Below are 17,973 nucleotides of genomic sequence, written 5' to 3'. Positions count from 1 at the left end.
TTTCGTCCATATTTTGTGTAATGCATAATTTTACAGTTGCATACAATTGCAAAAGCGTGGCATAGTGCAAAACTTCTCCGAGAACATTTATGTTTTTCGAACCAGCTGATGCCCAATTGTGTTGCCAAAACCAACCTCTGAGACGGCAAATTACAAGAACCTTTTGTGCCCCTTTGCCCTTTCAAACAAATTGAGTTTTTGCTGGGCTCTTGAATGTGTGCAACTCAACCGTTGCACTTTATTATAAAAAAAAAAACCTGCTGCATGCATGCAGACTGGAAGGAACAGCAGTATTGGAACGTTTTTTTAACAAGAGCAGATTATTTGAGAGAAAATCATGATTTAATGGCACTTCCAGAATCTTGTATTACAAACACTTATTTTTGTCGCGGTAGATTGGATGACAATTTCCCAACCGTCACATATTCTCAGATCATCAACCAGTGGAGCCGTTTCTCTCTTTTATTATGTGGCATTAATAAACAGAAAACTCATCCCTTTCTTAATTTTTACAGTAGAACATAAATAACAGTACATCGTCAATTTCAAATACAGTACATAAAATAATCTTTTCTGCAATATATCTTTGGTTCAAAGTGACTCAAGCATAATTTTTTATCTTAAAGTGTAGATAAAACACCATTTTTTAAATATAGACATCTTTGTAGGCTGATTTCTTAAAAAACTGTGAATAAAGACACCGGTGATAATTACACCTATGCTCACTAATACACCAGTGTACTTCCCTGTTCTCTATCGCTGAAGTTCCTGAGAAAGTATAGAGAGAGGGGTTGAATGTTGTGACCTTATGCTCAGTGAAGAGTGTCCACCAGCCGCTGGTAGGTTTCTCTCTCCTGTTTCAGACTGTGATGCTGTTCCACGTAGCGTTTCCCATTGCTCACCACTCTCTCTCTCAGCTCGTGATCTGACAACAGCCTCTGAGATTGATGCACAAATTCCTGGCAGGAACAAATGCAAAACGAGTCTCATTTACTGCCAAATGCCACTTGAAGCTTGTCATTGAAGCTGCCTGAAGATACGTTTTTTTTTTAAATCATAAAAGATAATCCAAGGCCCGAGAATAGAACTCAGATAAAAGCATATGCGCTGATTAGTAAATGTATGTACATTGCCAAAATGTGATATTTGCAGCACCAGATCCAAATACGCCTGTCCAATAGAGCTTTTCAGGCTATCCTAATAGCTGCCCCGTCTCATTCACTTATGAAGAAAGGGAAAAACAAATAAAGTGACTGCTACAGTAAAACAATTCTACATAACCAGCTAGCTGTCACAGACACATGGGGAGTGGAAAATGAGGATAAAAATTAGACAATTAAAAATGACTAATGGTGCCACCACTGAGCCTTGACTGAGATGTGGTTTGTCCACACAGCATCCAGAATCCTCTTTGCTCATCTGTTGGCCCATCAGCCCTTACAGAAGACTCCAACAAAATGAAGCTAAAGTGCCTTAAAGTGTTCCTGCGACATGGCAGCCAACATTCACTGCAGCAGAGAGCCAATGGGCACACAAAGTTTTAGCCACTGCCAGTCAGCAGGCCACTTCACTTTACTTCACTTTCACTCAAGTGATGTGATTATGTCTGGAGAGGCTCTTGGTAGGAGACAGCTCTTCTGTATGGCCATATGAGAGCTATAAATCCCCAGCAAGAGGATTAAAGCTCAACTTATGAGCAGCATGCTTATAATCACTTCACTCTTAGTGAAAATTATAGAGCCAGAAAGGGGAGGCCATTTTTCTCTTTAAAGCTTTCAAGTGATTGTGTATTTGTTTCTTCACATTTCTTGATACCTACACTTCTCATGTAATTACTTTGAAGGCTTAAAGAACTAGAAAAACTGTCAATCAGAAATAAGACAGGATTTTAAAGAAAAAAAAAAAAAAGAGTCTTGAGCATGATCCACTGCAAAGAAAGTTTTGGCTGAAAGGCTTGCACTTGCTGCCCATTAGTCCTGGCTGAGGTCGTGGTTTATCCAGCCCAAGTCGCTGCAACCATCTGTGAGAGCTTCCTCCTGGCAGCTCAGCTGAGCTCACGTGACCCCCCCTGGAGAGGACTTATCTCCGTCGTTACAGCAACATCACGCTAGAGCTCGGTGTCTTGACAGCACCATGCTCAAGCCTTCTGTCAGCTGGCCTTAACCTATGTTCTTCTCCTTTTGCATCAAACCTCATTAAATATCAGACTGAAGAGTTCTCATGGGGGCTCCTCATCTTGCACTTTCCTGCTTGCTGCTGTGTGTTGCATCACTATGTGGTAATGTGGTACCTTTGCTCTATCCCAGAAGGCTTCACTTTCTGATTCTAATCTAAGCACCTGCAAAAACATCAGCTCCTTTTGTTATATTTTACCTCCTTAGACTGGACTAATGAGAAGAATTTAAAGCACAAAGTTTTACAAAATTATTTAAAGTTGGAGTTTTCTTTCTTAAAATTGTGAAGTTTTTAAAACCAAATCTATGCTGGGAAGGGGACACACATCTGAAGACATCCTGCGGCGGTGCTTCCATGCTGCTCATTAACAGTAGGTACATTTCTGTGGTCAGTTGAGGTGACAGAAGTAGGGGTTGTCTATGGCATATGTGCAGTACATCAACACAGTCAGTGTTGAAGCTTAACAGGGCTTAACGCATGAGGTGACCTGGTCAGTGATTGTCACTGTATACCTGAGGAGAAGAGTACAGCAGGCCAGTGAACTCATGCTGCACCACGGCTGCGTTTCCCGGAATGTCCCTGGCCAACACAGGTACCCCGAGATCCATGGCCTGTCGCAGCAGAGAGCATTGAACACTTACCAGTCACAAAGTGAGATTCACAAAGTCAGAAGAAAGTTACTCACTCATTCTGTCATTATTAGGACAAAAACAGCACTTAAGCACCTTGGAAAGTGTACAGCTGGGCTATTCTGCTCTTCACTGCCTGAGTTCACTTACAGAATTAACAATCTGTATCGGCTAATACCTTCAGCAGGTTGAAGAGTGAAACATGCTAACATACTAATCAGACTTTAATCCTACTGTGGATTGTCTTAATCGACTGTGTTTAAAAGAGATTAAGTGGATTTGCAGGTTTTGCTCACTCAGGAATGGGAAGATTGGAGTCAAGCAATTAATTTGGGCAATTGTCCCTGAAGTAGTCAGATAACATTGTAGCTGAGCAATAAATAGTGAGATAAGGACTCCTGTAAATATTCACATTTCAAGGGCTTTGGTTGGCAATGTTTCTGTATATAATTACTTATTACCTAAATATTATTCTGTGCCACAATGCATGAGCAACAAAAAGATATGGCGTATTTAGCAGATGAATTGTTGCCAGGACATGGTATCCTCCAATTACCCATGAGTGCTGAAGATATTTACCTCCAAGATGGCTGCTGACATGCCCTCAGAGACAGAGCTGTTGACCACAGCGAAGCACCTTTTCATGGCAGCATGAAGCTCCTGTTGGCTCCTCTCCTGGGCCAAGAAGACCCCTGCTGTTCTGCAGAAGCAGTGGCAAAGCTCAGTTCTGCATGACTCAGGGCTCACAGAGGCGTGAATGATGCTGAACAGCAGTGACAAGCTCGGGGCAAGAAACCCGGCTGCCCTATGTGTGACATGCACGGGGCGTCCAGGTAAAGTCCTAACCAGACAGGGCAGCTTCCTGCCGCAAAGATCTGTGTTGTGGAGAAGGCCCTTGGCAAAACACTGAAAGATCAGCCAAGACTCCAGAGTGGGAAGACAGAAAAAAAAAAAAAAAAAGAGAGGATGTTGGCGCCCCTCTCATATCTGCATTCTGTTCACATTATGTTAAGATAAAAGTACGCTGTATTTGCTTGGATATGTTCTTGTGCCACATGGGAGAAATAGAAGGAAAAGCAGTCTTCAAATTTTTCTCAGGAGCAAGATCTTGTCAATTACACTGACAGATCTCAAGTTTGCTTTTATGAAATGTGTAACTGATAAAGAAAACTAAACAAAACAAAACAAAACAGAAGGCTTACCTTTTAACAACAGCCTCGAACTCCTCAGTAAACACAGGATCAATCTGAAAGCGACAAAGATTACAGAGACAGCTCTGTTTTCATCAAGGAGAGCTGCAATGACTTAATGAGACGGATAAAATAAACAATGATGCAATTAATAATTTCTATCATGGGAAAATCATTCTCTGAAAATCCTGTATTTTCAGAGATTGGGGTCAGGGTGGGGTGGGTGGCCAATCTGATTAATTGCAATGTGGGATTTGCCTGCATTAGCCTGCCCACAGAAAAGTCAAAGCATAGCAATTTAGGTCAAAGATGCTGCCAAGCGAGCTCCTACTTTTTTTTTTTTTTCTCTTTCATTTTATAGCTCATGGAATTTCTACATTGAATGTGCTTTAAAGCATGTGTGCATTAAAATCAAAGGATCTAAAGTAAGGACACTTTGCTATCCTGGTGTAATCTGGGATTTAGCAGACATCGTAAAACCAGCGGGGGACAGATCACGATAAAGGCTGTATTAACAAACACAAATGATTTAAGCACAGATTCTGTGCCGTCCCAGGATGAATCAACAGATATAGGTGAGGAAAGTCGATGCAACATCAGTGTTTTGGTTTTTCCACCTGAATCTGTCATACCTTTCCACTTTTGAGATAATGGCGATGTTGTGTTATCCTCTGCCACATATTTTCTTGTTCTTTAGAAATGAATATTGTACAAATTCCTGCTGCTGTCTCAAGATCTATCATTACATTTTTACAATAATCTTTATATTTGTTTTATTCTTTTGTGATACAAAATATGCTGCAGATTGTGTTGCTTGATAAAACCCAGCCACAGAGCAGTGAGTTGTGTCATCGCTGACAAACTGACCTGAATTTTCCTCTTAATGACAGATGCTGTGCAGCCAGAGCGCTTATTACTTGAATGAAGTAGCTGTGGATTTATGGTACATCATGACAGCCTGAGCAAAGCGTGTCTCATTCTAACTTCCATTTGCATTTTTACATCTTACCGTTATCTCGTTAAATATAACCAACAATGTTTATATTTAATTAACTGTGGAATCCTAAAATTATCAAGGGGGGAATCTGACAGTCATGCAAAAACATGTTTATTATAACAGTAATATATGGCTTTTCATTTCTCCGACAAACAAACAAACACGCTTCCACTGTGATTCAGGGGTGTCGAGATGAATCACACGTCTCTGCTTCCAGTGAACCATTTCATCAAACAACAACAAAGCAGAGCAGAGCAAAAAGCTGCAGTAAGTCAGTGTGGAAGCCCTTGGCCATGTCTAATTGAGTTGTTTTTCAGCAAAACTAAAGCAGAACATACCTTTTTGCCTGACACCACTGTTTGAAGTGACACTAAAATACTGTACATTGACGTCATATCAAAGCAAGTCAGGTGGAAGAAAAGATGAAGACAAACATACAGAGAAATCAATGAGTGAGAGATTGGAAATGAGGAGAAAAAAAAAAAAGAACAGTTGTAAGAGCACGGAGTCTGCTGCTGTTGGCTGGGTTATGACTTCTATTTGCAGAGCAGCATAAAAGTGTAATCAGTTTCAAAAAAAAAAAAGTTTTACAGCAAATATATAAAGACTGCCTCCTCTGGCTGACTGGTTGATTTATGAATATCATAAATCATGGCAGGCTGTCAGAGTTCAATGGCTTTTTTCCAATTATTTGACTTGCCTGACATGAAACCACGTAGTGTGTATATGTGCTGTTAATGTCTTCAGGGATGACACACAGGACAGGAGCATGATGGTGTGTGACAGGGCTCGTAAGTGCTTTCGCTTATACCGGCACGTGTCCAGATAGACGCCCATCCATGTGTATTAAAATGAGGTGGCTCTGTACAGGTCACTAGTCAAAAGGTAAGTGCTAATCTGGAGTAGAAAATGCATCAGTTTATCATTCAGTCAGCCAGTTAGACACAAAAACAAACAGAAGAAGATTGCCATTTCCTCCCAGCACTGGCTGTTAATTCCAGCTAAACAGCTAAAGCCTGTATCTCTGCTACATCCAATTAGAGGCCGCCTGTACTCCCAGGGGAGGCTTCTAGGTAATTTCAACAGTACAGAGAGTCACGGTAAAGAGGCAGATACATGGCAAGTATGAAATAACTCCTGACTTACTATATAATGGCTGTGTGCGTACATACCTTTGGCCCGATAATGACCAACACATTCAGCGGATTCTCACAATGCCACTCTGAAAGACACAAAATAAAACTGGCAGTGGAAACAAAAACACAAGGGTTTGGGAAAAAAATGAATAGTGGCAGCTTTTTTCAGAAGCAGTAAAGCTGTTTTTACAGCTATACTCACTTAGTGCATCATCGCGTTTGTATTTTTAAGCCTGTGAAGAGTACAATTCAATTCCAAGAAATGCTCTATGAAAATTCACACACCTGATTCTTCTATCTGGATGAAACATTAATATAGAATTTGACGCCCTCTAGCGCTGTCTTATTACCATAACTGTGTGTTATGAAAGTCACATCAAATAAAAGATGATTGAATAAAGCGCCCACTGATGCTGCTAATCAGTGGTAATTCTCACAGATGATTACGTCAGATTGAATATAAGATGCAGAAGATAGCCGTCAAAAGAAGAAACACCACTAAGACACAACTCGACAAGATAAAAATGTCTTTGTAGGGCCAACATGAGCTGTCACAAGAATCTCATTGCACTCTCACATAACTATTCAGTTAGCTGAAACTCAACCGCAGAGATATAACTTTCATCATTTCTAATTGATGAGGACGATGGCACTGCCTCCACCACAGACTACTACACAAATACAGTGAGGAAGACTTTGTAATTTGGAGGTTAACCGGACCCTAAGGTTTAGTAGGGTGAAAGCGTGCCAGCTACAAACACCCTCCCCTCTTTTAGGTGGCCTACTTACTATATTACTTGCTGTGTTTCTATGTTTTTCATTACCAGTACACACACATATATATGTATATATATATATATATATATATATATATATATACAGTATATATATATGAAAAGATAGTAAAGATAAGGAATTGTATGGTATACCTGAAAATACCTCCACCAGATACAGGGGGTCCTTGACTCTTCTGAGGCCACAGACCAACAGGAAGACGCGCAGCTCATCCACATGCTGGCTGCTTACACCTGGAGAGAAGCCAGACACAAAGAAAGACAGCGCCACAATATCAAAACACTGCATAATGAACATCCCAAGTACATCGGCAGATAATGAAAGCAATACATCACCCAAGGTCATGGGGAAAATAAGACAGCAATGACTAATGTGCTTGCACAATTCTCTGATCAGAGTTGTAACGCTCAAGAAGGAAATAGTCTGAAAACTGCAAGGTTGCAGCCTAATCAGTGTGTAATACGGCATCATAACTAAAGAGCCGGAGTGTATGCTCAGTGAATGGCCTTAGATTAAAATCAGCTAACCCAGCATCATGCTAACAACATCAAATGTTTTGGAGAACCTCACTTTAATTGAGAGGCAGGGCCACTAAATCGACTCTTCTCCCAGATCATCCAACTTTCAGGATCAATCCGGAGATTAGTCAGAAACTGGCCGGCAGACAACTGCGCTCACTGCCAACCACTACCGTACTGCACCTTTCCTTCTAAAGGCAGAGGATAAAAGAGCCCCGTGCTGTTAATATGGCTGCATACATCACACTGTCAGCCTCAGACTTCTCAACAATAAGCAGATCCTCTAATGAACTTTAAATGGATAATTACTTCACTTCTGTACATCGTCTGCAGGTTTATACAGGAGGTGAACCTAATGACATTTACAGCTGCCTAATGGAGAGTGGGTTAAGCAGGGAGACTACCTAGCATTTAAACAGTGCTAACTTCTGACAGCAAAGAAGGGTAACCCCAATGTGAACCTGCACCAAAATGGAGATTAACAGGACTATGAGTCCACAGTCCTGCGAGCAGTTCTGTGAGGCTGTGCTTAGGCACAGTGGAGCTTACAGATAAATGTCTGTACCAAACCTCACTGCAATCCATCAAAGACTCGTTGAGAAATTTCAGTCTGGGGCGAAAGTGGTGGACTCAACGGTCTCAAGGAAGAACAGTACAGAAAAAAAATATATTACACAGATTTTAACTTTCCCAGTGGAACAAAGCAACAACAGAAGTGGTTTATAAATTTCATGTGACGGGAATATTTAAGTTATTATGCCCAGTTCTTTACGCCTGAGACAACAATCTTGGTTTTATGTCATCTTTAAGCAAGGTTGGTGTAAACGCAACAATTAAACATTACGGTTTGATGAATCAATAGAAGAAAAATGACTTTACTTAAACACCAGCAGATGTGCGAGGATTTTCTAACATTAAAGGGTTACAAGAGAAAATAAATTTTATGCTTGACAATAACCCAAAAGGATAAATCATAAATAGTATTGCTCCTAATGGTTATGCTGGCAAAACGGTATTGGACCAAACTTGAAATGAAGTGAAAAGCAGCTCAGGGAGGAGCTACATTTTAAGTGTCTGTGACAAACTGAGAAACAATTCAAAACCATTTTGAAAATAATATCACAGACAGACACCAGCACGTGCTTAAAGCACAGTGACAGTCGAGTGAAATCCCCTGCTGCCAGATAAGTCCAGATCAGGAGGCTGAGGCAGCTCTTTTAATGCTATTAAAGAGCATCTTAAAATGACAGCATGGAGTCTGGCCACTGACCCTGATCCTAGGAGCCGATTGTCAAAAAAGCTCTACATCCACGGGACATATTGAACTTCCTCGCATTGACTCGCAAGATGAGAGAGGACGCAAGCTAAGGTAAACACCCATGTCACTACCTCAGAACATGATGCAGCAAAATAATGGATCATCTCTGGAATCATACCAGAGCACAGACCTGTCAAAATGAACAAGAAATTCAAAGAAATAAACAAAGCCTTTGGACCTGAGAAGCAATTCATCTTTCCTCAGGGGAGAAAAACGAATTGTGCAAATCATCTGTTCTGCCAGCAGCAGTCTTTTCTGTCTCTTCGCAGTTCTGTGAGTTCTGTGCAAAACACACTTTTGTTCGTTTGCCTTTGATTTCAGAAGGGCATTTGGAACAATCCCCTAATGCTTTAATCAGTATCTGTGTAAGCGTGTGTTCATGGATGTGGGAGCACATATATATCTGAACAGCTCCTTTTAATCTGTCGAGTGGCACAGGGTGACAACCAGAGCAGACTCTGCAGGGTGTAGACAAAATAATGACAACCCCATGGAAACAAAGAACTTTACTAAGAAAATCATATATACTAACTAAACTACACTACACAGCTGAGACATATCAAGCCAGTTAACATTATGGGTACCACTTTACAATAAGACTACCCTTATAAAGGATTTATAAATGGTTTATAATTAGGTTATTAATTCGGTTGTCAACACTTTAAAAATCATAAATAAACAATTATTAACAAGTTATAACACAGTTTACATTGATGCAGGCTCATTATTTGGCAAGATCAAGTTAATGCTTACTCATTCATTTTTACTAATGAGTTATTACCATTTATAACTGGTAAAATGGAGCCTTATTGTAAAGTGTGAAAGACATCATCATTTCTTAAAGAGTAACAAGTATTTATAGCCGGTAAAAGGGAGTCGTATAATAACTCTTAAGTCTTATTGTGAAGTGATACCCATTATGTATCAATTTTAAAGAGGTGTGATACTGGTTGATACTACAGCAAAAATGCTTTTGCATACCGCATAAGTCAGACACAGTTAGTTTTCTTTTCTCCACTACAGACAAACACAAACAGTGCATACAAGCAGATGAGAGCATCTACTTGTATGAAGCTACCAGTGAGGAAATGCACCAACATTAGTCAGAGGGTTCAGGCTGGGAAGCTGCATTTCTATTCAGAACACACACCGAGCTGGACAAAACAGGAATGCTAGCATTTGTGCTGCAGTTTCACTGTTCCCTGTTCATTTCGTTGAACGCCGCTGCCATCACCACAACTGAAAAAGTACTGATGCGAGTTAAAACATGGGGCATGACACGTTCTTTCTTTAAATAGCAGAGAAAAATAACCAGCTCACAAGAGCAGAGTGCGAGTAATTGTGTCTGCGTGCGACTTAACACTTTGGGATGAGCAGAAGATATAACAGTGATCTACTTTTAATATCCACATATTTTCCTTTTTTTTGTTTCGATATGGAAACAAAACACTCATCGTGGTCGTATAATGACCCAGGAGCATGAGGCCATTTTCAAGCATGACAAGAAACACTGTTCCCTGATCATGACAAGATGATAATGGGTATTTCTCTTAACACTCCTTCACCCATCATTTGCTTTTTAATTATCTATTCATAGATCTACTTCACTGAAAGCTTCATGTGCAATTTATTCAGTATCAATCATCAGTACCAATAACTGGACAAGGTGACAACAGACCCCCTGCTTATTTCCCCCTCACCCCTCAGTGATTCAAAGCATCACTGCTTACTCCTCAGGGCTGTTCTTGTCATGTATCCCCTTAACCCCACCTCACATGGCGCACAGCAGGGACCCCAAACAACATACACCAAGTGGCTTTCATGGACTGACAGCTTCTGGATCCCAGTGCTGAAGTCAGTGCCTTTGGAGGGTATATGACACCCAAAGGATAATTAGAGACACACATACAGTATAGTCTGTATCTTCAAACAGGTAGGAGGGGTTTCTTTGCCTCTTTTATGTTCACAGGTGGGTGTCTGAGCCACACAGAATAGAAAATGTATTCCTAACGCTCAAACTGCTGCACGCCTTTGTTACGCTAGCCCACATAGGATATACTCTAGATTTCACTATTTAGTAATGATTAATTGATGTCACACCAGATGGGGGGTTGAAAAAGTGCATCAATATGCAACCAAGATCTGGGAGGAGAGAACACACACATAGGATAGTGCCCCCTGCTGTGCTGGGAGTGTGTGTGGAAGCAAAAGGAGGAGGAGAGCTGACAGGAGAGAATAAAGGTTGCTGGAGGAGTCACTTCTATCAGACTGCACTGGTGTGCTTACGGAAAACTAAAACATAAGGGAAATTGTTGAGACTGATTACTGAAGGTGACAAAGCAGGTGATCAGGCTTTAAAAGTAGGACAGGGAACATCTACTCTTTTAGACAGCAGAAAGCCAAGACCATCTAATGACAACTAAACAACAACTAAAGTCGTTATGCCCACAAAAGCACTTTCTAACAGTTAAACACAGACTGCAGGATCAGTTATCATTTCCTTTGATTTAACTGTCAGCTCTCTAGCTTAAGGTCACATTCACTGGTTCCTATTACACACAAACTCAAATGAAAATCCAGAAAACGTGTTGTCAAATACACTGTGGTGATAACACTGTGGCAAGAAAAATACAAAACGAATGGACCCTTTTTTGTAATGCATCTAACCTGCATCTACGGTAAATGACTCAGACAAATGATCACCTCAGACAGCACATGAGCAGAAAGTGTAACAATCTTTACACGTCTAAAAAACAACTATGAGTCAGATTACAGTGCTTTCGTCACATGTGGGGATAAGCACAATAGTAGTGACTCCTATTTCAAGTGTAACAAATGGAGAAGAGACTGTGGGCGATTAGTATTACTCGCACTGGTTGTAAAGCATGGTGACTAATAGCCCAGGACTGTTGGGCTATTAATCAAATGTAGTCAGCTGTGCTCTCTATGAGCACTAATGCACCTGAGACGGACATCATCTTGCAATGTCCAATTTAAAGTCCAGACAGTTTGTGAAGAGGAGGAGTAACTGTGCATATTTACTGAGCTATTCAAATGGGAGTTGAAGGATGCAGGGGGGGCTGAGTAAGTGAATAAACTCTTGCTTCCCTGATCACCACACTGATGTATCTAACATAGCGCAGAGCAAATGTACGCTCTCTGATTGGTACTTTTCAGGTGTGGGGAATGTGGAGAGAAGATAAAGAGAGAAGGAAGCAGTGTAGAGGCTTTCATGTATTGCAAACAGTTACAAATATGTGGCACCGCTGCGCATATCTGGTCAGAATGACACCAGTAATCCTATTTTTCAAGGAAGCTTGAATTTCAGTGAACAGGTACTTCTCCATTTATTGCATTAAACATTGTATCCAGCACCTGTCCCACTAAGGTTTAGTGGATGTGCACACAAAACTCCCTTCTATAGTTTGAGACATAGCCCTAATAATTAGATGAGACACAACTGTTTATAAAGTTTATAACAGTCACAACAGACTGACTCAGTACTTTACCAAAATGTTACTTATATCAAGCTACAATGCAGTATATCCCATTTATAACAAATACATGTATCCCTGACTGCAAATCAAGTTTCCCACTTGGGATAATAAATATATGAATCAAATCAAATCCATATAATAGCAATTTCAATATTTACTGTTCAGTCTTGGTATTAAATGGCCAGTAGACCAATAAAAACGAGTGAAAAAAATCTGTTTTATTTGCTTACTCTGGATGAGCTCATAGCAGCTTTCATTGGGAAATATTTTCCATTCAAAGGCATAAATAAATAAACTTGGAAACTGTCTAGACAGCAGCTGGACTGACAACAAATTGAAGCCACAACAGTACCTGAACTCCTCAAGAATTCAGCCCAGCAGAATTTCTCAGTCACCTCTGTCTGGATGCCTTTAAAATAAACACAGACAGATACAAGGCACAGCACTCTCAGTAAAGATTTTACTTTACAGAAATTATAAACTATGAAACAAATGATCAAAGTGGCTTTTAATTCATTAAATGAGAAACTCCAGAATAGTTTTCATGATAATAGCCTGTCAGTAATGCGACACCATAAAAAGCAAACACATCCTATATTCTTCATAACATTTATTCATATTAAGTACAAAAATTGACATTTGTATAAAAAGGCAACATTTATGTAACCTTTCATAGGTAAAATACATTTTTTTTTTAATGTGACCAAAATATTATTTTGTGTGGTCCATGTAAAAAGGACGTGTGATCACTATCTCGTGACAAGCACAAAAAATGAGCTTTCACTGGTCCGGGCTCAGCCATGCAGCTGGCCCAAGGCTCTCCTCTAATCTATGAAGGGACACTATTTGCCAAACAAGGCTACTGGTGGGAAACAACATGGAAGAGTGATTTGGGCTGTCCTACATGGCACTGTGGCCAATGGCAAGAGCAAACACAACTCTGTACTGCAGACAGTATGATAATGGAGGAAAAAATGTCAAAGCTGATTAATGTAACACTTCAATAGCGAGTCAGGGATGCATGGCATCAAGCGAGGATATTTATTCTGCAGAGCTTACCTTGGGGTTGGACATAGATTTTACTGCTCTGGGACAGCTTCAAAGGAGAAAGAAATAGAAAAATCTGGTTAAAACAGGTACTAAATAGAAATACTTAGTTTTAAATCAATCAGTAATTATTGGCAATGTTTGTTTATCCAAATTACATTTGATTAAATGTTTTCTTTCTCTTTATGTCAGAAAAGAGAAAAAGCCTATTAATGCTCTTTGTGCTCCAAACATATTTAAAGCAAATCTAAACTTTAAAAGAGTCAGGACAGCAGTTGCTAAGATAATGGGAGTGCTACCAAATAAATCAGAGGGGATGGAGAGAAAATTGACTGGATGTTATCACACTAGATTCATCCTCTATGTGTGTTTTCTGTCACAATACAAAGCATGGCGATGCCTCTCAGTGCCTGTCCTGTCTTCCTGCTGTCAGCACTAAATGGCAGAGATAAAGCATGCCACTCGCCTCAATCTACAGCCTACGGCTGGAATCTAATCTGAAAATAAAACACGCTAATATTGTTTTAATGCCAAACTATTACGGGACAGGGCCGGATATTGTGCTTGTGTAGTAAAAGCCCTTCTGTTGTATTTATTGAGGCCGTCAGGCTACGACTGTCTACTGAAGTGCCGTAAAATACAAACAAAAAACTTTTGTGCTCACTCTTGATTTTTCATTGTTGCTCTGTAATACATGGGTCAACATTTAGTTTATGTTAAAATAACACTTATGTGTTAGCTGCTAAGTTTGGGGGGATGGGCGCAGCATAGCAGGCTGTCATGAGCAATGCAAGAATTAGCAACATGACACACAGACTTGGACATGCAGGCATCAATGCTTATTCGATATAAACTATTCTACTGTGGATGGTGTATTAAAATACAAGAGTGGAATCATACCAAAAATAACTCTGCCTCTTCTTTCAGTTTGTCAGTAAATGCAACGGCAAACCTGATTAAAAAAAAAAACAACAATAACAATGCTTTCATCCCCTTATAGACAATTTCAATAAATAAGGTAGGGGTGTAGTGATATACTGGTATTGACCATAACTGTGATATCTGAAAAATGATATATTGATGTTGTGATGGCAAATGTTTGGCCTTGTGGATCTTTTGTGTATCAGTTCATCTGGGTGCCTTTTAACTATCCATTAACTGTAATTGTTCTTTTTGTTCACTTTTGTAAGTTATGGTTACAGACTCTCTCTGTCTCCACCTCCCTACACTTGTATTTGAGTCTTTTGTTGCTTATGGCTTGAAGGAAAATGACTTATGGATGAATACAATAAGAATACAAAGTATAAAACAAAATGTTATGCAATGTGGAGCAAAAACCAGTGGGGAGATATTCATTTGTACATATGTGACTGTGCATTAGTAAATGGGCCAAAGGGCTCAGGGTGGTGACTGAATTTCATGATCAAGGTTTGTGTAAGAAGGCACAAACAGCAGGAGGTGCATGGATTCAGATGTTTGAAGTCATGAGACCTGGAAATCCATCTTTTCTCCCAGAAGGCAATTATCCCCTTAGATTTACTAAATAGATGTCCTAGCATCTATTTTCATCATAATGATAACAGTCACCAGGATCTGGTACCAGGGCACAGGATGAGATATTGATAAGCCTGTGTGCAGATTAACTTTTCAATGTTAAACTATGGGAGGAGAGAACACACAGCGTGCACAGCTGGGGTTTGTGTGCATGTGTTCAGCCTCATTCTTTCATGCCTGTACTCCAGGCATCCTCACAGTTAATGGACACACTAGTTAATATGATTCAAATGCATTACAACAGATCAGGTATTGCTGAAATATATAAAACTTTGAATTGCCATGTATTTTTTATTGCAATTTCTACAACAACACTAAATGGATGAATACTATGCCCACATTTAAATAGGCCACATATGCAGTGATTTATGGCAACACCTCATTTATTCCCACTGGTCACAACTGTGACAACAATTTCATTTTCAGCTTGTAAATCTGTATCAGGTTTGTTAGTAGGTCCAAGACTGAGAATCACATGGTTAATGAAATTAGAAGATGCCTTGATTTCATTTTAACAATTTCAATTAAGAGGTATTAAATGGTCACATTTACTTCCTGTTCACACTCCAGGATGGTGATGTCTGCATCAGACCTCTATAAAAGAAAGTGAGTAAAACAGGTTGTGATATATACTAACATATTTGGCACTAATTAATCAATTTAGCATCCATTATTGATATGTTAAGACAACTATACTGCCACAGTTACACACTTTTTCACAGCAGATACGTTGCCTTGTCACAGCAGGACAAGAACTGGTTAGTTGCACCTGTGCTTCTCCTGCTATATGTTCAGAAGTCTGCTGTAAAAACTGCTTATTACACATATGGGAATCATAAGGTTAGTCTATATACATATATACACACAGACAGAGACACAGACAGACAGACAGACAGACAGTCAGACAGACCCACACACATATATATATATATATATATATATAGTATATATGCTACATGCTTATGCTTGGGGTGGGCTAAGAAATAGAACCATTTCACAGTGAATGACTGGGGAAAAAAAATCTTATATACTAATGAATCCATGTAAAAGAAGGGTTTATGTAAGGAGACAAACAGGAAAGAGAATGATACCACAGTATGTCAAACCAACAGTGAAACAAGGTGGTGGGAATATTCATGTCTGTGTGTGTTTTTACTACACCTGCACCAAATTGACTACACCTTGACTGAGAAGTACCACTATATTCCTCAGAGACATGCTACACCCTCCTCTTTTGCATCTTTGTGGAAAAAATGATTCATAGTGCAAAAGGATGATGACCCCAAAAACACCTCAAAGCTTTGCAAGAACTACTTGAAGACCAATGAAGACCAAGGAGTCCTGACTGTCATGGACTTTCCTTCACAGTCACCTCACTTAAACCCCACTGAACATTTATTGGGGCACTTGAAAACTGAGAAGCTCTTCAAAACATTATCAAATCATACTGGGGTGACATGGGTAGTCAGGTATTTCACAAACTTGTGCAGTCCGTGCTAGCTCAAGCACATGCTGCCAGTAAAGCAAAGGGGACACATAACAAATATTAAGATATTTATATACTCTGAAATTCATGTACATCTTTCAATGATTCGATTTTTCACTCAAATCATTAAGATGACATTATCATTTGTGATACAAAAAAAGTAGTATTAACATTAAGAGCAAATGCAAAATATAATCATAATTATTATTATTCTGTATGAAATCATTTGAGATTTCCACAGAGATACAAACAAACAGGTGGGACAGAGAGCATATTCTGCATTATGATTCTGCAGTGGTCAAGACCACAACACATATTGTCATAAAACTTTTCCAAAAATAATTTTTGAAAAAATCAATCTGTGTGCTTCAAGTGGTAAAGTTCATGTACTCAATTTGGAGCTGTTTGGTATTAAATGGGTTAAAAGAGTAGCTTCCAGAAACATCACCTGGCTTTCAGCAGCACCTGTTCCATAACCACAAGCTTCTGTTGAACTTTCACATCTTCATTTATGTCTGTCCCGCCAAAGATGACACCAAAGGGCACTTGGATGTCTAGTATAAAAGTCAGACATAAAAGAGAAAGGTTCTACCGTTTGTGGGACAGGTATCTGTGTACTTGTAGGTCTGCTACTACACTGACAATAAATGACAAATGACTGGAAATATATGCATTAAGTAAGTGAATAGATCATGTAACAGCAAGCATGTTTACCCAAGAGAAGTCTGCCTGCTCTGAACAGATGAATGGCCAGTGCACCCTCAAATGGAGGATTTTGAGATACAAGGTTAGCCACCTCAGCAGGTGACTGAAATTCTGCTGCATCTCTGAGCTCACAAGTGTGTCCTGCTGATTCAATGTGGGACCTAAAATAAAACAAACATTTAAGTGAATGGCTGGTAAGAAGTCAGAGTGGTTAAGCAAACACTGAAACTACCTTTATCTCAAAAGTCTTTTGTTCAACTTATCAACAGTCATTAAATATTTTGCTGATTTCTTTCTTTCAGTCACAGCTGAGTTATTACAGCCATACAGTAAGGCAGACAGTTTCACACCGACAGCTTTAGTTTCAAATAGCCATGGTTAACAGTGCAGGCTAATTATAATTAGCAACTGCTGTTGTAACTAGCTACACTTAGCAACAAGTAAATTACCTTATTCTCTCAGCTGTAGTGTGGTTCCCAGTTTTGGGACTGAGACAGGCAAGAAAGAGTAATTTCATGTCTTCACTAAAGGCTGGGCTGTCGAGCTAACTACTTAATATGTTAACATTAATGAGAACCAGAGGGAATGATGCAGCAAACCGAGCTCCTATGGGCTGTTTTAGGCTTGCTAAGCGGAACTATCACATTTCCTGGACCCATGGCAGTTGTTCAAGTTACTCGTTTGGCAAAGCTAACAGCGAGCAACAACACGGCTACCTCAGCGCTTGGCAGTGCACCACGCTTGAAATGTTTACAAGTCCGTCTCCTATATGATCCCCTGGAAACAAATGACGGTAGCACATACTGCACTCGCACTTTGACCCATTGCTGTATTTTATTACGAGACCATAATTTTAGTTCGAGTTTAAAAAAAGAAAAAAACACACCCAGAAACACACTCTTGTCTGGTGACATGTCTGTTAACAC

The 17,973-nt window shown here is 39.7% G+C and overlaps 1 protein-coding gene across 2 annotated transcripts; it reads right to left on the bottom strand.

Moving 5' to 3' along the window:
* Positions 1 to 448: 448 nt before the first annotated feature.
* On the bottom strand, positions 449 to 17,919 carry glt1d1 (glycosyltransferase 1 domain containing 1). Of its 2 annotated transcripts, XM_023394060.2 has the most exons (13): positions 17,497 to 17,919; positions 17,057 to 17,208; positions 16,791 to 16,896; positions 15,409 to 15,450; positions 14,203 to 14,254; positions 13,315 to 13,351; positions 12,608 to 12,664; positions 7,057 to 7,155; positions 6,164 to 6,213; positions 4,007 to 4,050; positions 3,384 to 3,504; positions 2,688 to 2,786; positions 449 to 959 (listed from the first exon to the last, which is right to left on the bottom strand). In XM_023394060.2, the coding sequence occupies exons 1-13, from the start codon at positions 17,562 to 17,564 to the stop codon at positions 813 to 815; spliced, it is 1,074 nt and encodes a 357-aa protein (XP_023249828.1). In that variant the 5' UTR covers positions 17,565 to 17,919; the 3' UTR covers positions 449 to 812. The 2 variants fall into 2 exon arrangements, with proteins under 2 accessions (XP_023249828.1, XP_023249829.1); XM_023394061.2 differs by lacking the exon at positions 15,409 to 15,450 and having other exon boundaries at positions 17,497 to 17,915.
* Between the last annotated feature and the right edge of the window lie 54 nt (positions 17,920 to 17,973).

The sequence above is a fragment of the Seriola lalandi genome, unplaced genomic scaffold (assembly GCF_002814215.2).
Source record: "Seriola lalandi dorsalis isolate HSWRI2012SDOR001 ecotype SW California unplaced genomic scaffold, Sedor1 jcf7180002054945, whole genome shotgun sequence".
Taxonomy (NCBI): Eukaryota; Metazoa; Chordata; class Actinopteri; order Carangiformes; family Carangidae; genus Seriola; species Seriola lalandi.
Note: the sequence above shows the minus strand (reverse complement) of the source record. Positions and strands in the feature narration are given on the sequence as shown.